Source organism: Apteryx mantelli, chromosome 3 (genome assembly GCF_036417845.1).
Source record: "Apteryx mantelli isolate bAptMan1 chromosome 3, bAptMan1.hap1, whole genome shotgun sequence".
In the NCBI taxonomy this organism is placed as follows: Eukaryota; Metazoa; Chordata; class Aves; order Apterygiformes; family Apterygidae; genus Apteryx; species Apteryx mantelli.
The window spans coordinates 113065880-113086967 of NC_089980.1; the positions used below are offsets into that span (position 1 = coordinate 113065880).

At 37.7% G+C, this 21088-nt stretch overlaps 1 protein-coding gene across 5 annotated transcripts; it reads right to left on the minus strand.

Moving 5' to 3' along the window:
* Positions 1-667: 667 nt before the first annotated feature.
* Positions 668-20816, minus strand: FBXO9 (F-box protein 9). Of its 5 annotated transcripts, none has more exons than XM_013953257.2 (14): positions 20563-20816; positions 16489-16566; positions 15314-15472; positions 13818-13875; positions 10812-10911; positions 8421-8551; positions 7415-7529; positions 6633-6751; positions 6287-6377; positions 5208-5303; positions 4397-4490; positions 3381-3535; positions 1909-2057; positions 668-1478 (listed from the first exon to the last, which is right to left on the minus strand). In XM_013953257.2, exons 1-13 carry the CDS (start codon positions 20563-20565, stop codon positions 1949-1951), a joined length of 1308 nt encoding a protein of 435 aa, XP_013808711.1. In that variant the 5' UTR covers positions 20566-20816; the 3' UTR covers positions 668-1478; positions 1909-1948. The 5 variants fall into 5 exon arrangements, with proteins under 5 accessions (XP_013808711.1, XP_067150296.1, XP_013808710.1 ...); XM_067294195.1 differs by adding an exon at positions 17459-20173 and having other exon boundaries at positions 668-2057; positions 16489-16562; XM_013953256.2 differs by having other exon boundaries at positions 668-2057.
* Positions 20817-21088: the final 272 nt, after the last annotated feature.

The following is a 21088-nucleotide window of genomic DNA, read 5'->3' on the forward strand; positions in this document are numbered from 1 at the left end:
AGGAAAAAAAAAGCTCAGATAATGCAGGTATTTCTTGGTATGAAAAGGGCTTTGAACTTAAAAGATATTTTTACTATATTCAGCTTGGTTACTGAAGGACAAAACTGCATCTAAACACATAATCAGTATCATTTTTTTGATTCTTGTCACAGAAATCAACTTTTGACATTTCTCACTAGGCAGAATCAGATCAGAATCAGATCATCACCCTCAACATAAGTGCAAGTAACTAACATCTTTTTCCATTTACACACATGGCAATATTTCATTAGTTATCATCAAAACATGAAGTTGATAGTCTAAGCAATTGTTTTCCCCTTCAATCATAATACAATATCCTCCTTATTAAATGCTCTGTTGTGTGTAGTAAGATTACAGCTGCAGTTGCACTATTAAGGACATAGAACAGAGAGGGTTGTAGGTAGAGTCTTACTAGACTAGCTAGAAGAAGTCAGAAGTTCCAGGCATACGTGTTTGTATTCAGAACTTATGCACCTGAAAGCATCTCTACTTTTCCTGGATATCCTGTAGGTAATATAATAAAAAGTCATTATGATATTAACTCTACCTACCAACCTTGCCAATAGTTCATGTACAGTAACTCTTAAGTATTTGTTTTATTGTATGAAAGTAATGATTTCTTGGCAAAATAAGAAATTGCAAGGGATTGTGTGTTCAAAATCAAGATTTATTGATGTTTTTAGTTGTGTAGCTCCTTGCAAAGATACACTTTATAAATTATGGAACAAGTATAGTTCTTTCAACAGTTCTTTCACACTTTAGTCCTCAAGTCCAGGTCAGTATTTTGAAATGAGATGTTCAAAGGAAAATTATGCAAAATGCCTTTAAAAAAACCATTACACTAGAAAGCTTCAGTTCTTTCAGAATCCAAGATACATATATAATAAGCAGCATTACAGTGTCTGCACTACACCCCCAAGCGATATATGCAGGAGAAGCAGCAAACAGTACCTGCAATTAACCTCAAGGTACACTTCATGATTAGCAGTACACAGCACCTGAACATCTACAGCAGCCTCAAAATTTATCTTAGTATAATAAATGCCCAATGGATTTACAGCATCTGTAGCAAGGTTAGATGAAGGGTTATAACACATTACAAACATGTTCAAGTGAGCTCTGCTCTTACTTGTGCAATTAGGCCTGGCCAATGCACAACCAGTGTACATTCCAGTATTTCACCATGACCACTGTGACACTTCCCGAGCAGAGCCATGTACCCTGCCAATTCCTCCTGCAGTACAAGAGAACAACTCACTCCCCAAATCCTGCTCCCCTTCAGGCCCATCCCATCAAGGTGGCAGGCTCCACTGAACTTGTATCAAGATCAAATTACATTAATGACCAACTGACATCACTGTGTTGGTGGTGATGTACCTTTGCGGTTAAATTTGTACTTCACATTTGTCTGCCCTCGATTGCTTTTTCTTAACGTTCATGTTGACAGAATGTCAGATCTTAAAGGCAAACAAAATAAGTTTAAATTAAAGAAAACATTTATTTGAAGTTCTTGTATGTCACACAGTTTAACAGATATAAGACAATTTTCTCCCCTTCACATTTCAAGCCTTCACCAGAGAGCATGCGCACACTGTCCCATGGACAATGAGATTTTCCTATAACAACTCCTTCTGGACAAACCATTAAGGTGCCCAGGCAGATGAAGACTCACATTTTAGGCAGACTGATTTATAAAATCTGTTTAAAAAAAAATAAAAACTTTGTTATCAAAGTCTTGTCACAAAGTAAAGATGTGTAATACTCATAAGCTTGATCTCCAGCCATCCCTAATCAAATAGAACATATGGCCTTCCCAAAAAATCCCCCGAATTTTAAAATGTTCCAAATATATACACATTTATAACTTAAGTGCTCATTTGCTACAACCTTTTATTCATGCAAGAGTTGTGAGAGGAAAAGGTGTTTCTTAGAGCGGCTTTTCTGAAAATGCAGTAAAACTCTTCACTCGTGCAAAGAACAAAGGTGTGTACATCTTGTCAATGTCAAAAGTAGTAACTGCTGTTTCACCGGTCGATCTACAAAGAATAGACAATAAAATAAAAGTTACATCAGATGTAAGTTGCTGTTTAAATCCTTCAATTATGTAATCACATTCCACAGTAAAATGTGTACACTAAAGTACAGTTGGAACGCAAGCTAAATAAGCGTCTTTCATACCACTTCATTCTGAAAGCATTTGAATGTTGGCTAGATCACACTTGTATTTTAATAACAAAGAAACCACTCTCTGCCTTCAATTCCTCTTATTAGCTCCAAGACCTGGAACAGTGCAGAATATCGCTTAAGTCATTTGTTTCAGTTAGAATCATGGACTTCAGAATACTGAATGACAGCTCTAAGTTGTCCGCATGTTTACAAGACTAACACCACCCCCAAGCATTTTGGGACATCAGTGACAAAAAGCATACATCCTCCCAGCTATGGTTTCTGCTCACCTTTACTCTAGTTTCTAAAGGACATGCCGTACTGAAAGGTTAAGTAGAACCTGACTAGCACAGAAACTTCCTGCTGAAAAGAATCTTTGATATTGTCACAACTTCTTCATAAATTAGGTATGAAAATATTTGTTTTTATAAAAGTTAGTCTTCTGCTTATGAAAGCTACCTATACTCTGAACTGCCAGTAGGTTAGATTCATAGATTTTTACATACTTACAGCTCGATATCTGAGCTTTGACCCTATAAAAAGACTGAATATGAAGGTTAAAAAGACCGGAAGACAAGGCCTAAATCCAGCCTAAATGCCAATGTCACACATCTGACTAGCCAGTCTGCCAGTAGTCTAGAGTGACAGGAGAAAGAACAAGGGCCATGGCTCTTCCTGGGTCCATGATGAGAACAGCTGGTCACAGTATTTTGCACTGCTGGGTCATGTAGTTTGTAAGCACTACAGTTCTACACAAAATGGGTGCAGAGACCCTCACATAATTGGCTCTTTCTACAGCATTTCTAGCTTGCACTTTTACAGAGGAAAAGAAACAGACCTTAATGAATACATGTTTTCCACACCTCTTTACTAGCACCACAATTAAGTCATTCAGCCCTGATTCAGTCCTGAAATCATTTAAACACTGTTCATAAATCCCTTAAATACTTAAATGCTGCAGTTCTACTAATGACAATTTCCATACCATTAGCAAAAATTACTGAAATTTGGGGAAAAAAGTTGATTACAATATATTGAATCAAAACCAGTTATTTTTTCAAGGTACTTTTTAAAGCCTCAGAAGTTTCGCACTTTTTATATTTTTCTCAACTTAAAACTGGACAAATTAATGCCACCCATGTTTCTACAATTAAATATCCTTCTTTGAGCTTATTCTCTGTTTATTTACTTACTTGTAAGTTATGTGACAAGAATGATGTATCCAAACAAGTTTGTTGAATCTCTGGCGCCCACTGGAGCACAACTGCAGACCTACATGAAAACTGTGATCCGTTTCTTGTACAGGAACACGGCGGAAGTACCTGTATTTGTGGTAGTCAATTGGTTTCTGTACAAAGACAATAGAAGTTTTGTGACCTACAAAGAACGCATCATTCAACTATTTATCCTGAGGCTTAAATAAAACTGTGAGGACAGATGGTTAAACTCTCATACAGGAGAATCTTTAAAAGTAAGTATGGGTATTGCTTGAAAACACGTTAATTTAGATGTTAATTAGGGAAGAAGTTTTCACAGAAAATTAAAAAGTGGGTAGAAGAGCCCACCCAAACTATGCTAAATCATTGTAAAGTAACATAACACTTGTAACTATTTTCTCTTGACAGACACCTGGTTAATCAGAACATTTCTTGAGGAAAATAAGTTGACCAAATTATTCAGAGTTCAATTCATGAATACTGCTTATTTAAGTTTTATTTAACACTGTGTAACATAACAGCATATAGTCGAAAGGTGATCTCAGACAAAGACCTCTTCACCTGTCCCTCCCCAGTCCTGTCTTATTTTGGTTAATTCTAGTGTTCCCATTATCTTCCCAGGAGGGAATATGTATTGCCTTTTCATATTTAGAGGACTAAAAAGTTAAACAAATGACCTAATGCCTATCACCATGTGCAACAATCTAGCCTAAGGGAGAGAACTGTTGCTTAGATGTAAACCAAATATTTATCTGTCTTAATACAGACTATTACAGGTTTGGAAAAAAATGGTAAGATAAATTGTCATACTTATTTATGTATTTATTTTTAAATCAGTTTGTGAATATTATATTTTAAACATGAAATTTATTTTTAATCCTCTGATGTAATGCAAATCTCCTTGTGCCTTAAAATACACAGTCTGAGAAAAATCTTAATTAAAAAGCCCTTTCTCCTTAAACTATTTTTCTCTGTTCTATTTTGGTACCTACCTCTTCCTTTTTCTTCATTATTACAGCAAATACTTTGGTTTGATTGTCTGTTTCCTGGGAAAGGCGATAATGGCCAAGTAAGATTGCATCAGTTCTGGAAGGTTAAGAGGACAGTGTCAAGCACATAAAAAAATACTCTCTGTCCCAAAAGAGTCATGTACTTATAGTCCAAATACGAGTAATGAAAGGAAGACTACATCCCTTACTCAAGGAAACCAATTTTTATTTGCATTTGGTAGAGTACCAGGCTGACTGATGGTAATAAATGATGAAAACTTTTTGGAAGGTTGCTTTTATAATTGTCCCAGATAGCACAGTAAAGATGAATTAGTTGGTTCGCTCTAGCTTACTGCTAAATATTTTCAGATTCCTAATGAACAGCTCAAACCTGTTCGGAAGCTGCAAACCCTCTTCTACAAGATTTTTAACAAGCTGTGCAAACACCAAAGAGAAATCAAGCAATAGTTTAGTTAGGTCCCACTGAAAACTTCACCTTCCTTCACACGGACAAGGAAGTGTAAGAATGTAGTCAATACTGAAATAATATCTTTCAAAGCATTCTAAAACCACAATAGCCAATAGCATGTATTCTTCCATCTACTTCCTTTAAAAGTCTTCCTAGACATTGTCCTAGCACAGAACCTGTAAAAGAAATCTACTTAAAACACCAGGACCTTAAATAACAATAACATCATATTTTTACTCTTGTTTTTGCTAAGCCCAGATATAGAAGCCTAGACAAAGGTAAATAGAAATTGCCAAGTAAAAGCAAGAAAAAAAACTGTATAACCAAATATTTTATTTCAATAACCTTGTATTTTTAGTCCGTAAGCGAGGAACAATAGATTGAGGATCTTCAGGAGTTGTTAGCATCATAACTTGGCCATCTGAAAAGAATCTCAAATACCTGCAGAAATATAATTACACAATCTATACGTAGAAAAAATGTCTTTTTTTGGAATCATCACAGGTAATAAAGTTCAGAATTTGAAAACAGATTTCTTCACACATAGTAAAGCACAAAAAGAGATCAGAAATCAAAAGAGTTTTAAGAATTAAAAAAAAAAAATCAAGCTATGCAGGCTTACGCAACAGGGCAGAAATTCAGTTTTGTCAACTTTAATTAAAGCAAGAAGGCTACTCAGGAATCAAAACTGATCTCAAATAAGTTTCTCCATTCCCAGCATCGACTGAGACAAACATAATAAAATCTTAATTACAGTATTAATACAGAATGGACAATGCCATATGGACTTCATTCAGGTTCTGGAATTCGATCAGTTTTTACAATACTCAGATACTGTCTTAATGCTTGTAAGACTATATATATAGCCATAAGATTCAATGGTTTCTATTAACAGTTTCCAGCCACAGAAGGGACAGCAGAATGAAACAATGCACTTTGTGAATAGCAGGATGAGGAACAGCAAGAAAAACAGGCTACAGTAACAAATGGCAAAGCATTTAGAGCAATTTGAGAGATCCCAGCCTTTAGATTACTGACAGGTGGTTACAAGTAAGTTAAAAGACAGTTCTTGTGTAATCACTTTTTTCCCTTTGCTGAAAACAATTATTATATCAGAAATGTAAAGTGACTTGGGGATGGAGAAGAAATCTGTGGATGAGTGTTACCACTATTACCATTTAAGTTTTATCCACGTGGAAAAGTGTAACTGAGGAGAAAATGTGTTTCTGAGTCCATCTCTAGCAATTATAACACATTCTATTCCTTAAGATCTACTCTCAAAAAAAAATATATAGCTTTACACACAGTAATGTTTCCACTGAGTTTTACAGAATAATTAATGTTTGTGATACCAAGGGCTGGATTTTGATGAACAGTACTTAGAGAGAGAAACATTTCACTCACTCATTGTACTACAGTTCTACCTGTAATATTCCACTTGGTGCCAGGCCCTATAGAAACCATCAAGAGATTGTTCTCCTTGACGTATGTACGTTGTCTTGCTGATATATACACCTACAGGAAAGGAAGAAATAAGTATATGAAGAAAAATTAAGTATGCAAAAAATATAAAATGTAAAAAAAAATCCCAAACTTTTTATTTTTGTCCCTTGCACCCTCCTCCGGCCTTTACAGATATTTTACAGCTTCAAAAGCCCAAATAAATTCAGATTAGGTATAACAACAATGTCATAAATACTAAACCTGACTAACTGTTTCTGTAATAGTTACATGCAATATGAAAAATCTGTTTCCAAGAGTACACCTTACCATCAAATCGAACACGAGGCCTTTCCAAAAACATTTCCCTCCAAGAGGCATATGGAACAAGTTTATTGCAGCTTCTGCCCCATACTTTCAAACAGACTTGATGCCAGATTTCAGGATCTCTAATGAAAATAAGAAAAAAAGCAAAACCTATAACTTTCCTGCAAAGCTTGCTTAGTATTTGTATCAAAGTAACACACTCCAATATTTGTGTTGGATGCAACTGGAAGAAATTTTCTTGAACAAGAATAACACATAATTTAAATCACTAATTAATTTACTTAATCCTTGAGAATCTGAAAGCTAGTTCCTCCTCCCAGTGAAATGCAAGACACAACGCAATTTCAGCTAAGTACAGTACAACAACATTGCAATAGCTTGGTACTGCTCTACTTGACCATATGATGATGACAACACAGCAGACGTACTATTTTGGAGACCCTGCAACTCTGATTTTCAAACAAAGTCTAGAAGCAATTTTTCTTACAGTTAAGTCCTCTATCTAATATACCAATAAGTGGCACATTCAAAAGCTGGTCAGCACTGTGAGGAACATAACATGCAAATTGTCATGGGAAGAGAAAGCAGGATGTAGTCCCACATGTAAGATTTAGAGGCCTAAAAACAAAAGAAAAATCTTTCCAGTACAGGTAATTTTGCACCATGGATTTACTATCAACCTCTATATATTGTTTACTATAAATCACAGATTCAGCTGAAAAAAGCTCTTTTTTCTTTCCTTAGAGCAGAAAGAAACTTCACTTTAGATAACTTTTCTATAATACCTGGCACAAATGTAAAATCCTCGACAAACAAGAGATAATTGCTCTAATGATCTTAAGTCCAAGTCGCTGGAAACCACCCATCGGAAAATGTACATTAGTACTTCCATAGGCAACACTGCAAATAGAAAAGAATTCCATATTAGACAGTAACATGTAAATCAGTAACTTATCCATATTTCCACAGGAAATCCTACTTTTGTACATCTTAGATACCAGGGAACATACCAAAGAAAATTATTTTTCATAAAAAAATTACTATATATTACAAAAAAGTCACATAAGGAAAGAACAAAAATCAAGAGTTCAAAGTGCATTATGGTAAGAAATTCTAAAAACATAGTTTTAGACTACAAATATACAAGACCGTAGGGACTTCAGTTTTCTCAGCTGACTTAGAAGTCACATCAAAGATTCCAGGTGTACACTGTACATACAGTGTCTATAAGCTAACATTTTGTTCAAACCAACCTTATGTGTAACACTACCCTGATATAGAATCAGATAAAAAAAAAAACAGGAGATACAAAAATGCATTCTCCTCACAGAACAATTGCCTCTTATTCACACTTAAAAATTGTAATAAATATGTGCAACCTTCCCCCCCCCCCCCAAAAAAAAAAAGAATATATATACACAACATTTCACTTTTTCAAACACTTAGTGGAAGAAAAACTAGAACATACTTACTTCAGTAGGTCTGTTTCTAGAAGTTGCTATTTTTAAGTGTGACTCTAATCCTGAAAAATGCTACTCAGTAGCAGTAGGGCATGGAGGAGCTTCTGAGATTTAGGCAAAATCATTTTTTTCATACTTTTTATATGAAACAAAAGATCCATTTAGCTAGCTGGTGATCTTTTTTTCTTTACAGCTAACTTTGAAGAGTTAGATGTATACTATATGTACTATAAAGAGATACTGTGTACAGATTCTTCATTCTAAAGCTATCTTTGAAGGAGATGAATATTTTAACATCTCTAAAAATTCCTCTTCTGACCTTAACTCCTACCTGAGATATGGGTCTGGCTGACATCAAGCTCAGGCTGACAAAGTTTGACTGAAGATTCCTGAAGAGTTAGCTGCTGCTGGAAATCCGTCAAAAGATCAGCCATCTTGCCATCGTCTTCATTATCCTCAACACTGTATAAAGGGGGAATGTCAACACCTTGATATTGGATAAAACGTACCCATAGATGTTCTTATGTAGGCTTCAATCAGCTTTCTTTTCTTCATTCAATATAATTTCCTTGTTTGTTTTGCAAGCAATCTCACTTTATCATATAATAAAACAACCTGAGCAATTCTATCCAGTTCATATAGATTTTGCTGGGACACATCTGGCAATATATATTTCTCCATTTAATTCCAATCTAAGCAGTTTCTTTCTGGATTTACAGGTTCACTGTTTTTAGTGACATAATATTTTTGTAATTCCTGTCACAGCTTAAGATACTGAAAACATCTAGAGATTTCTAGTTTTTTTTTTAAACTCCTGCTTTATTTGGGGAATTCAGGGAACATCTTGTTTTTCTTCACGAAACATTTTGTCTTTAAAAATTTTTTTTTTTTTTTTTACAAATTCTGTAAATCAGCAGATTTAAAAATTTTAGGATAGTGAACTAGATGGCAAAACAAAAGCCATCTACTACTGCTCAGTACACTTGAAGACTTACTAGGTAGTAAGAGAATATTACTGCATTCAAAAAATCTCAATTTAAGGGATCATATTACAGCATACAACTTCACAAGTGCATGCAATAACCAAAAACTACACAACTCTCCTTAATCTCATCACAGAATACTTTCCTTAACTGTTTTGGGTCAAAGACTTGCTAGCAGATCTTCCAGTAAGTCTTTGTATTATTCAATTTTACTCTAAACAAGCTTAATAGGAAGAGCTGATAACATAGAGCCCCATAAGCAACTAATAGACCTACCAGCAAGTTTTAAAATATTATACAGGGCAGACAATTATGTTTGGGCCTGTCATAACTAAAACCATTATAAGATGTTACACAGCACATAACTTCCCTTATTCTGATCAATGAGATGGCCAATACCTACAGGGTATATTGTAACTTGTATGTAATTTGTTTTTTCTCACAAAGACAGTATGAGAAACACCTACAACACTAATTCGGAAAGCAAAACCACCACCACTGGCATCTCTTGAAAAGATACATCACTACAAATACTGCTTTTAAACAACAGTTAAGAGTCCTGGCTGGTTTCCCCTCACTGTTACATAGTGCTGGGGATGGGGCAGCAACATTTTTAAAACAGCTGCATGAAAATTCATACACAGACTGACAGATGGAAAGAGTGGCTTAAAGAAGACCAAGTGAAAAAATAATGCTAAGAATATCGAGAATTTTACATGACTGTACTCTGCAACCCAGTATTTTTCCTAGAGCATAAATGTACAGTAAAAATATCATGCCAGCAATGCATTCAAATACTAAAGTAACAGATGTAAATTAAGCAATTAGTTCATCTCACTTTCTTTTATATTGAACCAGTGCTGTACTGAAGCTGTACTGCCTTGGGGCAACAAGACTGAGTTAGTAATACCACATGAGCGATGTTGTGCTTTCCCCTCCATTTTTATTTTCAGTTTTAAAACTCTAATTTCTTGTAGCTATCAGCATCTATGGATGCTATCAGTGAGCAGCAGATTTGGAAGCTCTGTTTCATGAGCTTGTCTTCACAACACCGTCTGAGCTGTATTAGAAGCTTTGGCCCAAACCTGAATCCTGTCCTCAAACCACAAGTTTTTGGCTCAAGTCAGGTTAACTTTAAGCTGCTACTTATTTGGTGTGTTGAGGCTACAGGTATTCCAATGCTTGTAATGATGAAGAATGAGACTACTCAGATTATAATGTATAAACTTCTAAATTTATTTTTCTACTTATTGTGAATGTTCCTATCTGGCTGTGTTAGTCAGCACAAGAATTGCAATATATTGCCTTGCTTAAGTATTATGCTTATTTCAGGCCACAAAACTTTCAGTAACTGATCTTTTTAACTAATACAATTATGTAGATGTTCCTATAATGTACAATTCATAAATCTGAAAATCAGAAGTCAAAAGTAATAATGTGGCCGATGCATTTTATTAAATAACCACATAAGTATTTTAATTTTTCTACTTAAATTTATCTGGCTCCAAATGAGTCTTTTACCTCCTTTAAACTACAGTGTAGAAATGTCTTCCCTAGACCGTTAGTGCATCTGTGTTACTTTCTATGAAGCATTCTATTAAAATGAAATTAAGAGAAGCTTTCCAAATGCTCAGAGACTTGCAGCTGTGTATCACAATATAGCACTGATGTGCATTAGAAACAAAATTTCATGTTTCAGTACTTCTGTGCTCTTTATTAATAAATCTTTTCTTACTTACCACCTCTTTCCAACTCCATCGCCATCCGGGGAACGTGTATAGGTGATCTTAAATTCTATGTCAGGTACAAGTTGCATGGCTAGACGATAAAACTTGATGGCTGAAAACAAAGGTTTACTATCTGAACTTGTTTGATGTCTATACTAGCTTATCAAAGCAAAGCTTCTTCCAGAGAGATGACCAGCTATAGCATTCTGGCTTGCTAAAAGCACTAAAAAGGTGGAAAATACCTTTGCCTAATAAATCTTGTTAACAATCTTTACTGATTAGAATAAAGGTTTAAATTCAGTACAGAAGAGAGGCAAATTAAATGCATTTTAAAAATTAAAACCTCCCTCAGATATATATCAGCTTTTACAGATCTAACAATCACTAAAAATTCAATTAGGGAGTACAAAGGTTTACAGTAAAAAGTTAGAAAGTCCTGTTTTTGTTTGTTGCTCAATACTTACAAAGCTTTTCCAAAAAAGCATAAATATTTTAGGCACTGTAGTCATAAATAACAACAAGGAAAGTGAAAAAGAGTTTGAAAGATAATGTAGGTGTACCTTAAATCTCCAGTACACAATACAGACAATCATTTAAACATACATCACATTATAAAACTGCAAGAGAGCAGAAAAACTATTGCTGTTCTTTTAAATATCAACAACAGATACAAAGTGAATAAATTTTGCTGTGGCAAAACCATGGAAGCTACAGAAAGCACAGGAGCAAGCCACTCAAACACTGAGTATGAGAAACCTGACTGGAGGAGAGCAGCCTTTTCAAAAAGCTGTATAGCAAACAACTGTGAGGATAAACTGTCAGGGTTTCTTCTTCCAGCAGTCAGAGAAAGTACTTCTACCTTTAATATTCCAAAGATGCTACGAACAGAGTAGTGAAAGAAGAAGAAAGAAAAAAAAAAAATCAGAAAAAAAACACCCTCTGGGAAAGAACTGTTACTTAAGCTGCAGAATATCTTTCTTCTGAGTTAACGCTGTGGATCCTGTTCAAGGTAAAGAGATTCACCGTACATGAATTCAGTCTTTCTAAATACTTGTATTATACATGTATGTATTCATGTGCCTCTCTATATTCTCCTGTGAGGGTACCAAGAGCAGAGGGCAATTCACCCTCAGTTTGGGCCTTCAAAAACACAACAAAGCAAACATCACAGTGAGTTTGAGCTCAGAATTTGATCTACTAACTAATCTGAGAAGCAGGAGTGCAGGGTGAGTAAGTATTCCTATTTCCTTGAGTACGTCAGTGCCGGTAGCTGACAAGTAGTATTCTTTGGCTGGTGAGGATGAAGAATACCAGAAACCTCATTTGAGTATACCAGTCTCAATTTTAGCAGTTAATCTAGCAGCTAGGCCTGTACCGTACTTAAACATGAACAGGCTGCTTCACATAACTGTCTCACGAACTTCGGGTATCAGCAGATTGCAGAAGCAGGCCGAAACGTCACTTGGATTCTGGTGAACTGGGCCAGGTCAGCAGATAAAAGCATGGTCTAAAAACAGATGGCCCAATATATACTCAGCAATTTATCTGTGCCTGGTGTAGGACGTTGTCTCTAAGGACTCATATGGATGTACGAGTAGGAGCAGTTTATTTTTGTTTCTTTAACCCTCAAATCAAATTCAGCTCGGAAAGAATGGATTCACCATGCAGTCCGGACGCCTAGGACGCCCTTGTGAATGCAAACCTCTGATAGGTGTTACTACTCTGCTGCTGCGTGTAGTGTACGAGGACTACATTCAGGCAGATGAAGCTATCAGTTTCACTTTATACACATAATGCTTAAATAGTCTGCTTTTCAGTCTGCTTCTCCTGGCTTTTTTGTAAAAATTTACTTGTACACTGTTGGTACGAACAAACCTTCACAATGTACTGCATAATTTCCTAAATGGTAGACTGTATTTAGATCTAAGGCCTTTTTTTTTTAACTAGGTATTTAACTATACATCTAACACACAAAATACTTTTGCCTGAAGTAACTTTGCCCTGTAAAAACACATAATAAATTGAAAACTGAAGAACTAACTAGCTTTATTACCTACTGGGGACTCGCAACTCTCAGCTGATTTGAGATCTGGAACAAGCAGAATTCCCTAAGAAGGGGAAGAAAGTTCCCATGGTGGAGCAGAAATATTCTCTCCAACAGGTGGCTGAGCTCAGAAACTTCTTGAGTACTCCCAGTTTTCCACTTCCATCTCTTTACCTTGCCATACTTTGTACCCGCACTTTAACCAACATGGCCATACATACCATCTTGCTTGTCCACTGTTACATTCTGTGTTCCACTTTTTTAAATGAAAGAAACGGTAAACTCAATATAATAATTGGTTCCCTAGTTATTACTTAATATCTCCACTACTGATCTACAGGACTTTGAGTTAGGATGGGTATCTTACTCTATATATTCTGAAAGCTAAGTATGAGGAGGAAAACTTTGAATATCTATTTTTGCTGGTGGATATAAGACGACAAGCAAGCGAAGCATCTTAAATATTTATGGCAAAGCTGACAAAGTGAGACTACCAGATTCAAACTTTCATTTTAGGAAATCTTAAAGAAGCTATCTTAACATGCCATATATCAAAAAACATTTGATGGGTTAACTAGGTCTATTCAACATCAAACAACAAAAACTACCATTAGCTAGTTAATCAGAAGCAATCTAGTGCTTCAGTAAATTGAAGCTGGTGTGAATGCTGCTAGATTTCAAAATATCCTCACTATTTTTTGTCTAGAAGCTAGAAATACTTTCCTTGAATTAAGTTTGCTTCACCTCAACCTTAGAACTGTGATATGACGGTTACTTTTACAGCAGGTTTGTTTTCTTATTCACCCAGTCTAGTTTTCAAATTACTATTAGCCTTCAGTTTAAGTTCACCGGCATCATACAGCAGTATTTTTCCAAGCACAGCAAAGAAAAACTATTTTTAACATCTCGTACAGAAATGAAAGAGTGTTAGATTCCTCTGTAATAAGGGTGCTCATTATAGACTTCCATATTACCTTCATAAAGGGCCCCATTTTGTTCTTGCTCCACTGCCTTCAGGAAAAGCTCTTTTGCCTGCACAATAAATCACACAGAAAACTTCTTATATTTCTTACAAATACCTGTGCAAAGTCAGTTAACTTAGAATATGATAAGCAAGATGACAAACAGTTCTATGAAAGAGTAAGATAACTCCGTTAATAAAATGAGAAGACAAATTCATGTGCTACAAGCCATAACTGAATTTCCTAATCATCAAACAGTGCATCTTCTTTTCAGCAATTTTAAGCAGTTCCACCAAACTGAATCATGGCATTATGTTGGAGTTGTAAAGAGTTACCAAAATTCTAATACTGGATCACAGTACTCCCATTATGAATCTCTTTCACAGCATTATATAAATTAAATCCCTTCAGGAGTATGACCCCTTTAAAATTTAACTGTAGTTGGACTTGCAGGTATGACAATGCTTTGTAAAGCCTTGCAGCTTTGCAAAAACATAGCATATCCACTCTAGAAAGAACTGGGGAGATGAAAAGGAGCAAAAAAAGAAGAAAAAAAAAAAAGAGGTCTATCCTAAGCCTTCTTTTTGGAAATTTTACAGACATTGATGATCAAAGTAGTACTGAAAAATTTCAGGAGGAGGAAACGCACTTCATTCATCTGAAAAACTTTCAGAAAGCACAGCACAGGTAAACACCAAGCCAAAGCAGGTACCCTAAGCAGAAGAAAAGCACAACTTCAGCATTTGTGCTGTCTTCAGCCTGGTTCACTGAAGGAAAAGGGGACTATACTATTATACGAAACTTGGTAAAATTCTTCTTCATCCTCTCCCTCCCCACATTGATGTGAGAAAACGAAAGGAGGAATGGCAGAGAGCTATTCACATCTTTCAAATTGATGTCACAATTCTTTCTATTACTTGACTACAAGGGACAGGTTATTAACCCACCCACTCTCAGTTTCAGCTCTCTCTAATACACACAAAAATATGGATGTCTGATCAGCTGACCTAATTTGACCTCGTAATGTGTAACACTCACTTAATGAATGGCAATGTTGTCTCATTGCTCTGTAGTAAAGGCCTTTAACAGGGTTCAGCAAACTATAGCTCATATGGTACACACTATAATCACTACTGGCCTATAAACCAAGCCATCTTGAGGCAGGAAGCTTCTGCTCCTGCATCCCACTGATTTTCAGCCTATTCAGTAGGCTCCTCCTTCTCCCTCTGCCTGAATTTCTACTAACAAGTTGAAATCGGTGATTTACACAAACTGGCAAAACCCTTCGGAAAGGCTGCTCACCCCTTACCTACAGCCTTTCAGAAAACAGACCGGGAACATGAGGCAAGCACAAAGCCAAGCACAGAAACTTATCAGGAAGACATTCGTGTGGGGACAACGGCTTAATTGCCACTCTAGTTTCTTTGGATTTAATTCCACTTTAACTTTTGATATAGCTTGCAACACTAAAAGGAAAAAAAAAAAATCTATAAATTAATTTTTTGTACCTTTTCCTCTTTTGCTAGCTCCTGTTTCCCTTTGGTATCTACAGACTTTACTCCAGGTCCTCTTGATGATGATCTGCATGGCAGAGTTTCCAACCCACTAGAACTCATACCTGGGGCAAGCTCAAACATCCACTGAGCTCTGAACATCTGGAGCTCTGCCTAAAAAATCCAATTAATTCTGACTTAGTGTCACATTCAGACAGCACATTTTCTGAGTAGAGATTATAAAGAACAAAAACAGAGTTTCAAAATTTTCAAATTATGCTTTACGCTTCCAAGTCTTAGATGGCTTCAGCGAGTTTAGACCCAGACAATCAGCAATTGTTTTATAGTAAATTAAAAAAAAAAAAAAAAAGAAATCATGCATAAGTATTTGTCCAGTGTCACTGAATAAGATAACTGCTTTTATCAGGGCTGCTAATCACAGAAGAAAAACTGGAATGTTCCAAGAAAAGATTGTTCATACCATGGTATCACCTAAGATTCCTTAGAAAATCATTCTTTCTGGAAATGGCTTTTGTACTTCTTGTTTACTGAGAGCTATCTTAAGCAAGAAGTCACCTAGCTGTTGTAATTAAAAATTAGAAAAGCTACCTTTTTGTATATAAGCATACTAAGCTTTATCATAATCAAGGTTGTCATTTATATTACACACAAATTAAGCCTTACACTCCTTCCTCTTTTAAAAAGAAAGTACTATGCTCTGTGAAACAAGACAACCTGTAATTTTTGCCAGGCGTTTTTTTGAGTATCTCTGAAGTTATATTTTAAATGTCTCTTGCAATCAAGACTTCTGGAGAGCAACTACATAGAAAACTAGTATCATACGAAAACAGGCTCTTGTATCAGGCTGCTTTTATCAGCTTTCTGCTCCAGAAGAAAGTGACAATTTAAACTTGAGTTTGATCCATACAGAAACTGCTGTCTGACTTCTACAGTTCTTCAAAGAAATTCCAAATCTGCCACAGACTTTCTTTTTATCTGTACACATAACAGAACATTGAATTTGACGCCTGGAACACAATCCAAAATTTATCTGTTTCACCTCTGGAGGGGCAAACAAAATAAGTATTTGTCAATTCAACAAACATATGGTAACTAAATGAGCATAAGTAGTACGGCATAAATCAAAACAGTACTATGTTTGTAATAAAACACTAGCATATGAGATGTACCTGAAGATTTGCTTCACCAGGTCTTTCATTGTCATCGGTTCTTACCAGATCAGAGTGACAATCTTCTTCAGCTTCTGCCTAGAAGAGAGCAGTCAGACATGATTACAGAGTCTTCATATGTCCCTACAGCACTTTCACAAAGCCCAAGTCTCACAGACGCTCAGTATAAAAATTTAAGCACACTCCCCCTTTCCCCAGACTACCCACCTACTCCACTGATCAGTCTTAATTAATGATAAAAATTAAAATAACTATTACTTACACTATCTTATTAACTCACTGAAGTTGTTTTCTGCATTTCAGTCATGCCATTCCAACACTGACTAGTTGTGTCACTTGCACACTTACATGCATCAGTACACTGACACAGTATCTAAATAAAAACCCTCAGCACCTAAGTCAAAGCACAGAACCAAAATTTCAGTACTAAACCATAGCGTGCTCTGTATTAGATATTAAAAAAGAATCACTGTCTTCTCACTGGAAAGATAATCTGTAGTTCTGATTCATTTAATATTTAAGAAAGCACAAAAAGACTAGTACTTTGAGTAATAATAGCTACTTTATGAAAAAAACTGCACATGAAACTATAATGAAGAAATCTTAGTGGAAAAAAAAAGGGAGGGGCATGAGAGCTTGACAGCTGCTTTTATTTACAATACTGCTGTGAGACTGGTTCAACAGCAAGACCTTAAACTAAACTTAGCAGGGCCCTGCATGGAAATTAAGACAGCTAGTTTAAGAACAGAACTTTTAAAAACAACAGTAACAAAAAAGAAAAATCCAAGCCCCTTTGTCCTGCTTCAGAGGGAGATTCCTCATTGTAAAGTTGTAAAGTATACTAAAGTTGTACAAAATATATAAGAAAATAGAGGAAAATTAATTTTGAGTATCAGTAGCAAGTGACAACGAGAACAGCAGCAAGAAGTCAGAAGGAAAAAACAAAACAAAACAACAAAGACTAAGACACTTGCTTAGAAGTTCTTCCTGTAGCTGAAGCATCCCAGCTTTTCTACCATTCCATGTTAAATTCACATTTATAGTTCTGCAAAAACATAATGCAAAGTGAGATTAAGAAGGCAAACCTGTCGTTAAGAAGATTACCAGGAGAACTTACAGAACTTGTTTCCCACTCTTTCCTATTGTGGAAAGCACTCAATGACTTTAAGTCACATTGTGCACACTTACCAGGGAGAGCCTTCCGAGTTCTCCTAAATAAAGCTCTAGTCTCCGGCGCAATGGAAGTGCAGAAATCAGAGCATTCTTGCACTTGTACTCAGAAAATTTATAGCATTTTATAACATCTGGAAGTTCACGATCAAGCTACAGAACACTGGCAAACCTGATGGGAAGGCAATGCCTAATCTGTTTGCCTTGGTGACAAACATCTCCCTGGAGTTCAGCTGTAGCCCTCATTTCTGGCTCCCCAAGCTACCACAACCTCATTGGACTGGCTTGTCATCTGTAAATGTCTTTTCATTGATGTCCAAGCATATTATCTTTCACAATTCATAATGCAGACAGTGTAGGTTGGTTACAGTAAACAGATATTGACTCTGTTTTTAAGGCTGTACATTTAAAATTTCTCAGTGGAGAAACCAGGTAAGTTGAAACATTCCAAAGTACTAGAAGAGTTAAGTCTGAACTAGAAGTAAAAAAGCTTAGAAATTTCTTTTCATGAAAAGCCTCACACAGTTTTTGATTCCAGAATTTGATTACAGGCCATTAATGCTGTATGAGCTACAGTAGTCCTATCACCACAGTATTTTAGCATCTAGGGATTGCATCTATGCTGGACAAACAGAGATAGCAGAGGAACAAGATGCCTTGTAAGTGCATTACTACAACACCCTGCTCACACAAATAAGGCCTACCTGTCTGCCTGAGCAGAAGGCAGAGATACAAAGTTTCTGGTTTGCAGCTTGCTCATGTCCAGTCAGCTCTCAGTCTGGGCAGAGAAAGCCTAGTTTTATCTGCATAATGCAGAGACTAGTAAAGTCATTTCTAGATCAAATCAACACACTATCTTCCTGGACATAACGGCACACCCATTAAAACTATTAATCCTTTAAGTTTGTGAATAAACTGTTTAGAGCAAAGTAGTGGTAAAATTTAAAATTATTTAAAAGCTTATGAAGCTGCCTGAACCCTAGTGTTTAAAACCTTACTGTTTCAGTAACCTTTTCCAGAGCCTTGATTTCTTCCCCTTGTCTCTGTGTCGACTGTTCTACTTCTCCTTCATTCCTGAGTCACAAATGGTCATGGTCTGGATCAACTGCTTCCAAAATGTCATTCAATGTTATTTAAAACTTAACTGTCCCCTCAATCCAAGCAAAAATTACACCACTTTATGAAGACCTAGTCCCAAGTCTAAAAGTTGTCAAAAAACATCACAAAGTTGATTATAACCAAAGTTTTGATTTTCATCATTACCTCCTCTATGCTGACTGCACATGTGATCTGAAGTCACTCATATCAAAAGCTTTTCTTCTGGCACCAGTGGCAGCATAAGTGACTATCTATCCCTCTAGATTTACCAGTAAAGCAGTTCTTCCACATTGCTGTTGCACAGCTAACTGGACTAGAAAACTGATCTCTATTAACAACCTGTTTGGACAACTGAGTAAGCACCGGGGTAGTACTGAAGTACCAGCCAACCCCACCAGCAGACAGTTCGAGAGACTACATCCAAAGTGGATTGTAATTTATAAAAATTGATTTCTTCCCCACATTCGGACAAAATTTAAATTGTAGTTATAGTTTCTGAAGGTTACAGAATATTGTATTGCAACTGCTACAGCCTGTTCATCTTTATGCTATTGGCCTTCCTCCAAGTCAGCTATTATACACATCAGTGACTTGATTCTGCTTGAAATTACAAGCAAGACATTTATAGTCTATACTGATCAGTGCAAACAATTCTTCTGTGAAAAAAGAGGTAGGAAATCAAGCTGCAAGATGGCAAAATGGAAACAGCAAACATCTGCATTGGATTCTGACCTGTAAAAAGAAATCAGCTGGGCCATTTTGATTCTGATTTGTTTGCAAAACTTTACAGATCATTTGCCAAATGCAAGCCTAGTTTGTTTTCACAGATCAGTTTTAACTATTTAGCAATCGGTAAGCATGCTGCTTTCCTCACAGTACTACAAACAATGAGTTACTAAAGAACTTGCCACTTGAGTTTAATTTCAGATCTTTGTTTCAACAGAACAAAGCTAAGATCAGAAACAGCTCAAAGGTGACTGCCACTAGCTGAACAGGGCTACACGCGAGCTGTGGAGAACTCAAGGATAAGCAAGGACAGTACTGCAGAACAGTGACGGATGGCTAATGTTCTTCTCGGATTTGTAAGAAAAGAGAAAATAACTCCACTTTCCTGTCAGTGTGGTAGAAGCAATACTCTGTTCAACAAAAGTTTTAATCACTGTGATAAAGAGTTTTAAGAGCTCCTGAATGATATAAGAGGCTTAACTTTGAATGTTCCAGTTCTCATCATGGATACTTACATTTCTTTTGGAAACACAGGCAGCGAAGCAGTACTGAACCAGACAATACTCCTGATTGTTTGCTAGAGTTTCTGATTTAACCTGAGTGCCTGGCCCACAGAGCCCTTTAAATTACCAAGTAACATTATGACATCCGCTTTTTGCGGGGAGGAAAGAGAAAGGCTGGACACACGCATCTGTAAAGACACAACGATTTGTGTTTCTGAGGATAGCTAGATGGTGCCGAATGAAAAGACCAAAATTCATCAGCCAAAAAATCCTCGGGGGGGTGGGGGGCGCTCTCCTCGTGGCGCAGGATGTCGGGCGGCACCGCCGGGACCGCAGCACCTGACACGCAGTGCCTGACACCTGCTGCGGCCCGGCGGCCGCCGCCTCCTCCCGCCCCGGGCACGCACTCCCAACCCTCCCCCCCCCCCGCTGCCGGGAGCGCGGCGGCGGGGCGGGGCCGCCCGCCGCTCCCCGCCCCCGCCTGCACCTCGGCCCGGGCCGTCGCCGCCGCCCCGCGCCTCGCCCGCCCCCCCCCCCCCCGCGGCGGCAGCGGGCGGCCGGGCCGGGCGGCGCTCACCATGCTGCCAGCGCTCGGGCGGCGCTGTGCCGTCCCGGGGGCCTCTGCCCCCCACTCGGTCCGTGCGTCCTCCCCGCGGGGGGAATTAGCAGAGTTCTCGGTCGGAGAAGCGCACCACGCAGCGGGAGAAACTGCGGGCCCTGCGTACAGCAGCCATCTTCCCAGCGAGTGAGGGGCAGGCGGACCGGGAGCAGCGGAGACACGCGACCAGACAAACCCGGCAAGGTCAGAGCGCCGCCTGACGCACGGGCCGCTCTGAGGCGCAGAGCGCCGGCCGCGCGGACTACTCCTCCCAGCACACACCACGCCCTCGCAGCGGGTCTCCCGCTGGAAGCAGCCTGGCGCACTGCCTGCTGGGGAATGTAGTCTTCTTGCGAAACCCCTCCCCGGGCTGAAGTGCTGCGTCCGAGGCGGTAGTGCTTTTCCAGGCTAATCAAACCCGGAGGCGGAGCAGTGGCTGCTGGGAAGTGTAGTCCCGCCGGGGCGGTGCGCTGTCCCTTACCGCCAGTCTCCATTCGTGCGCCTG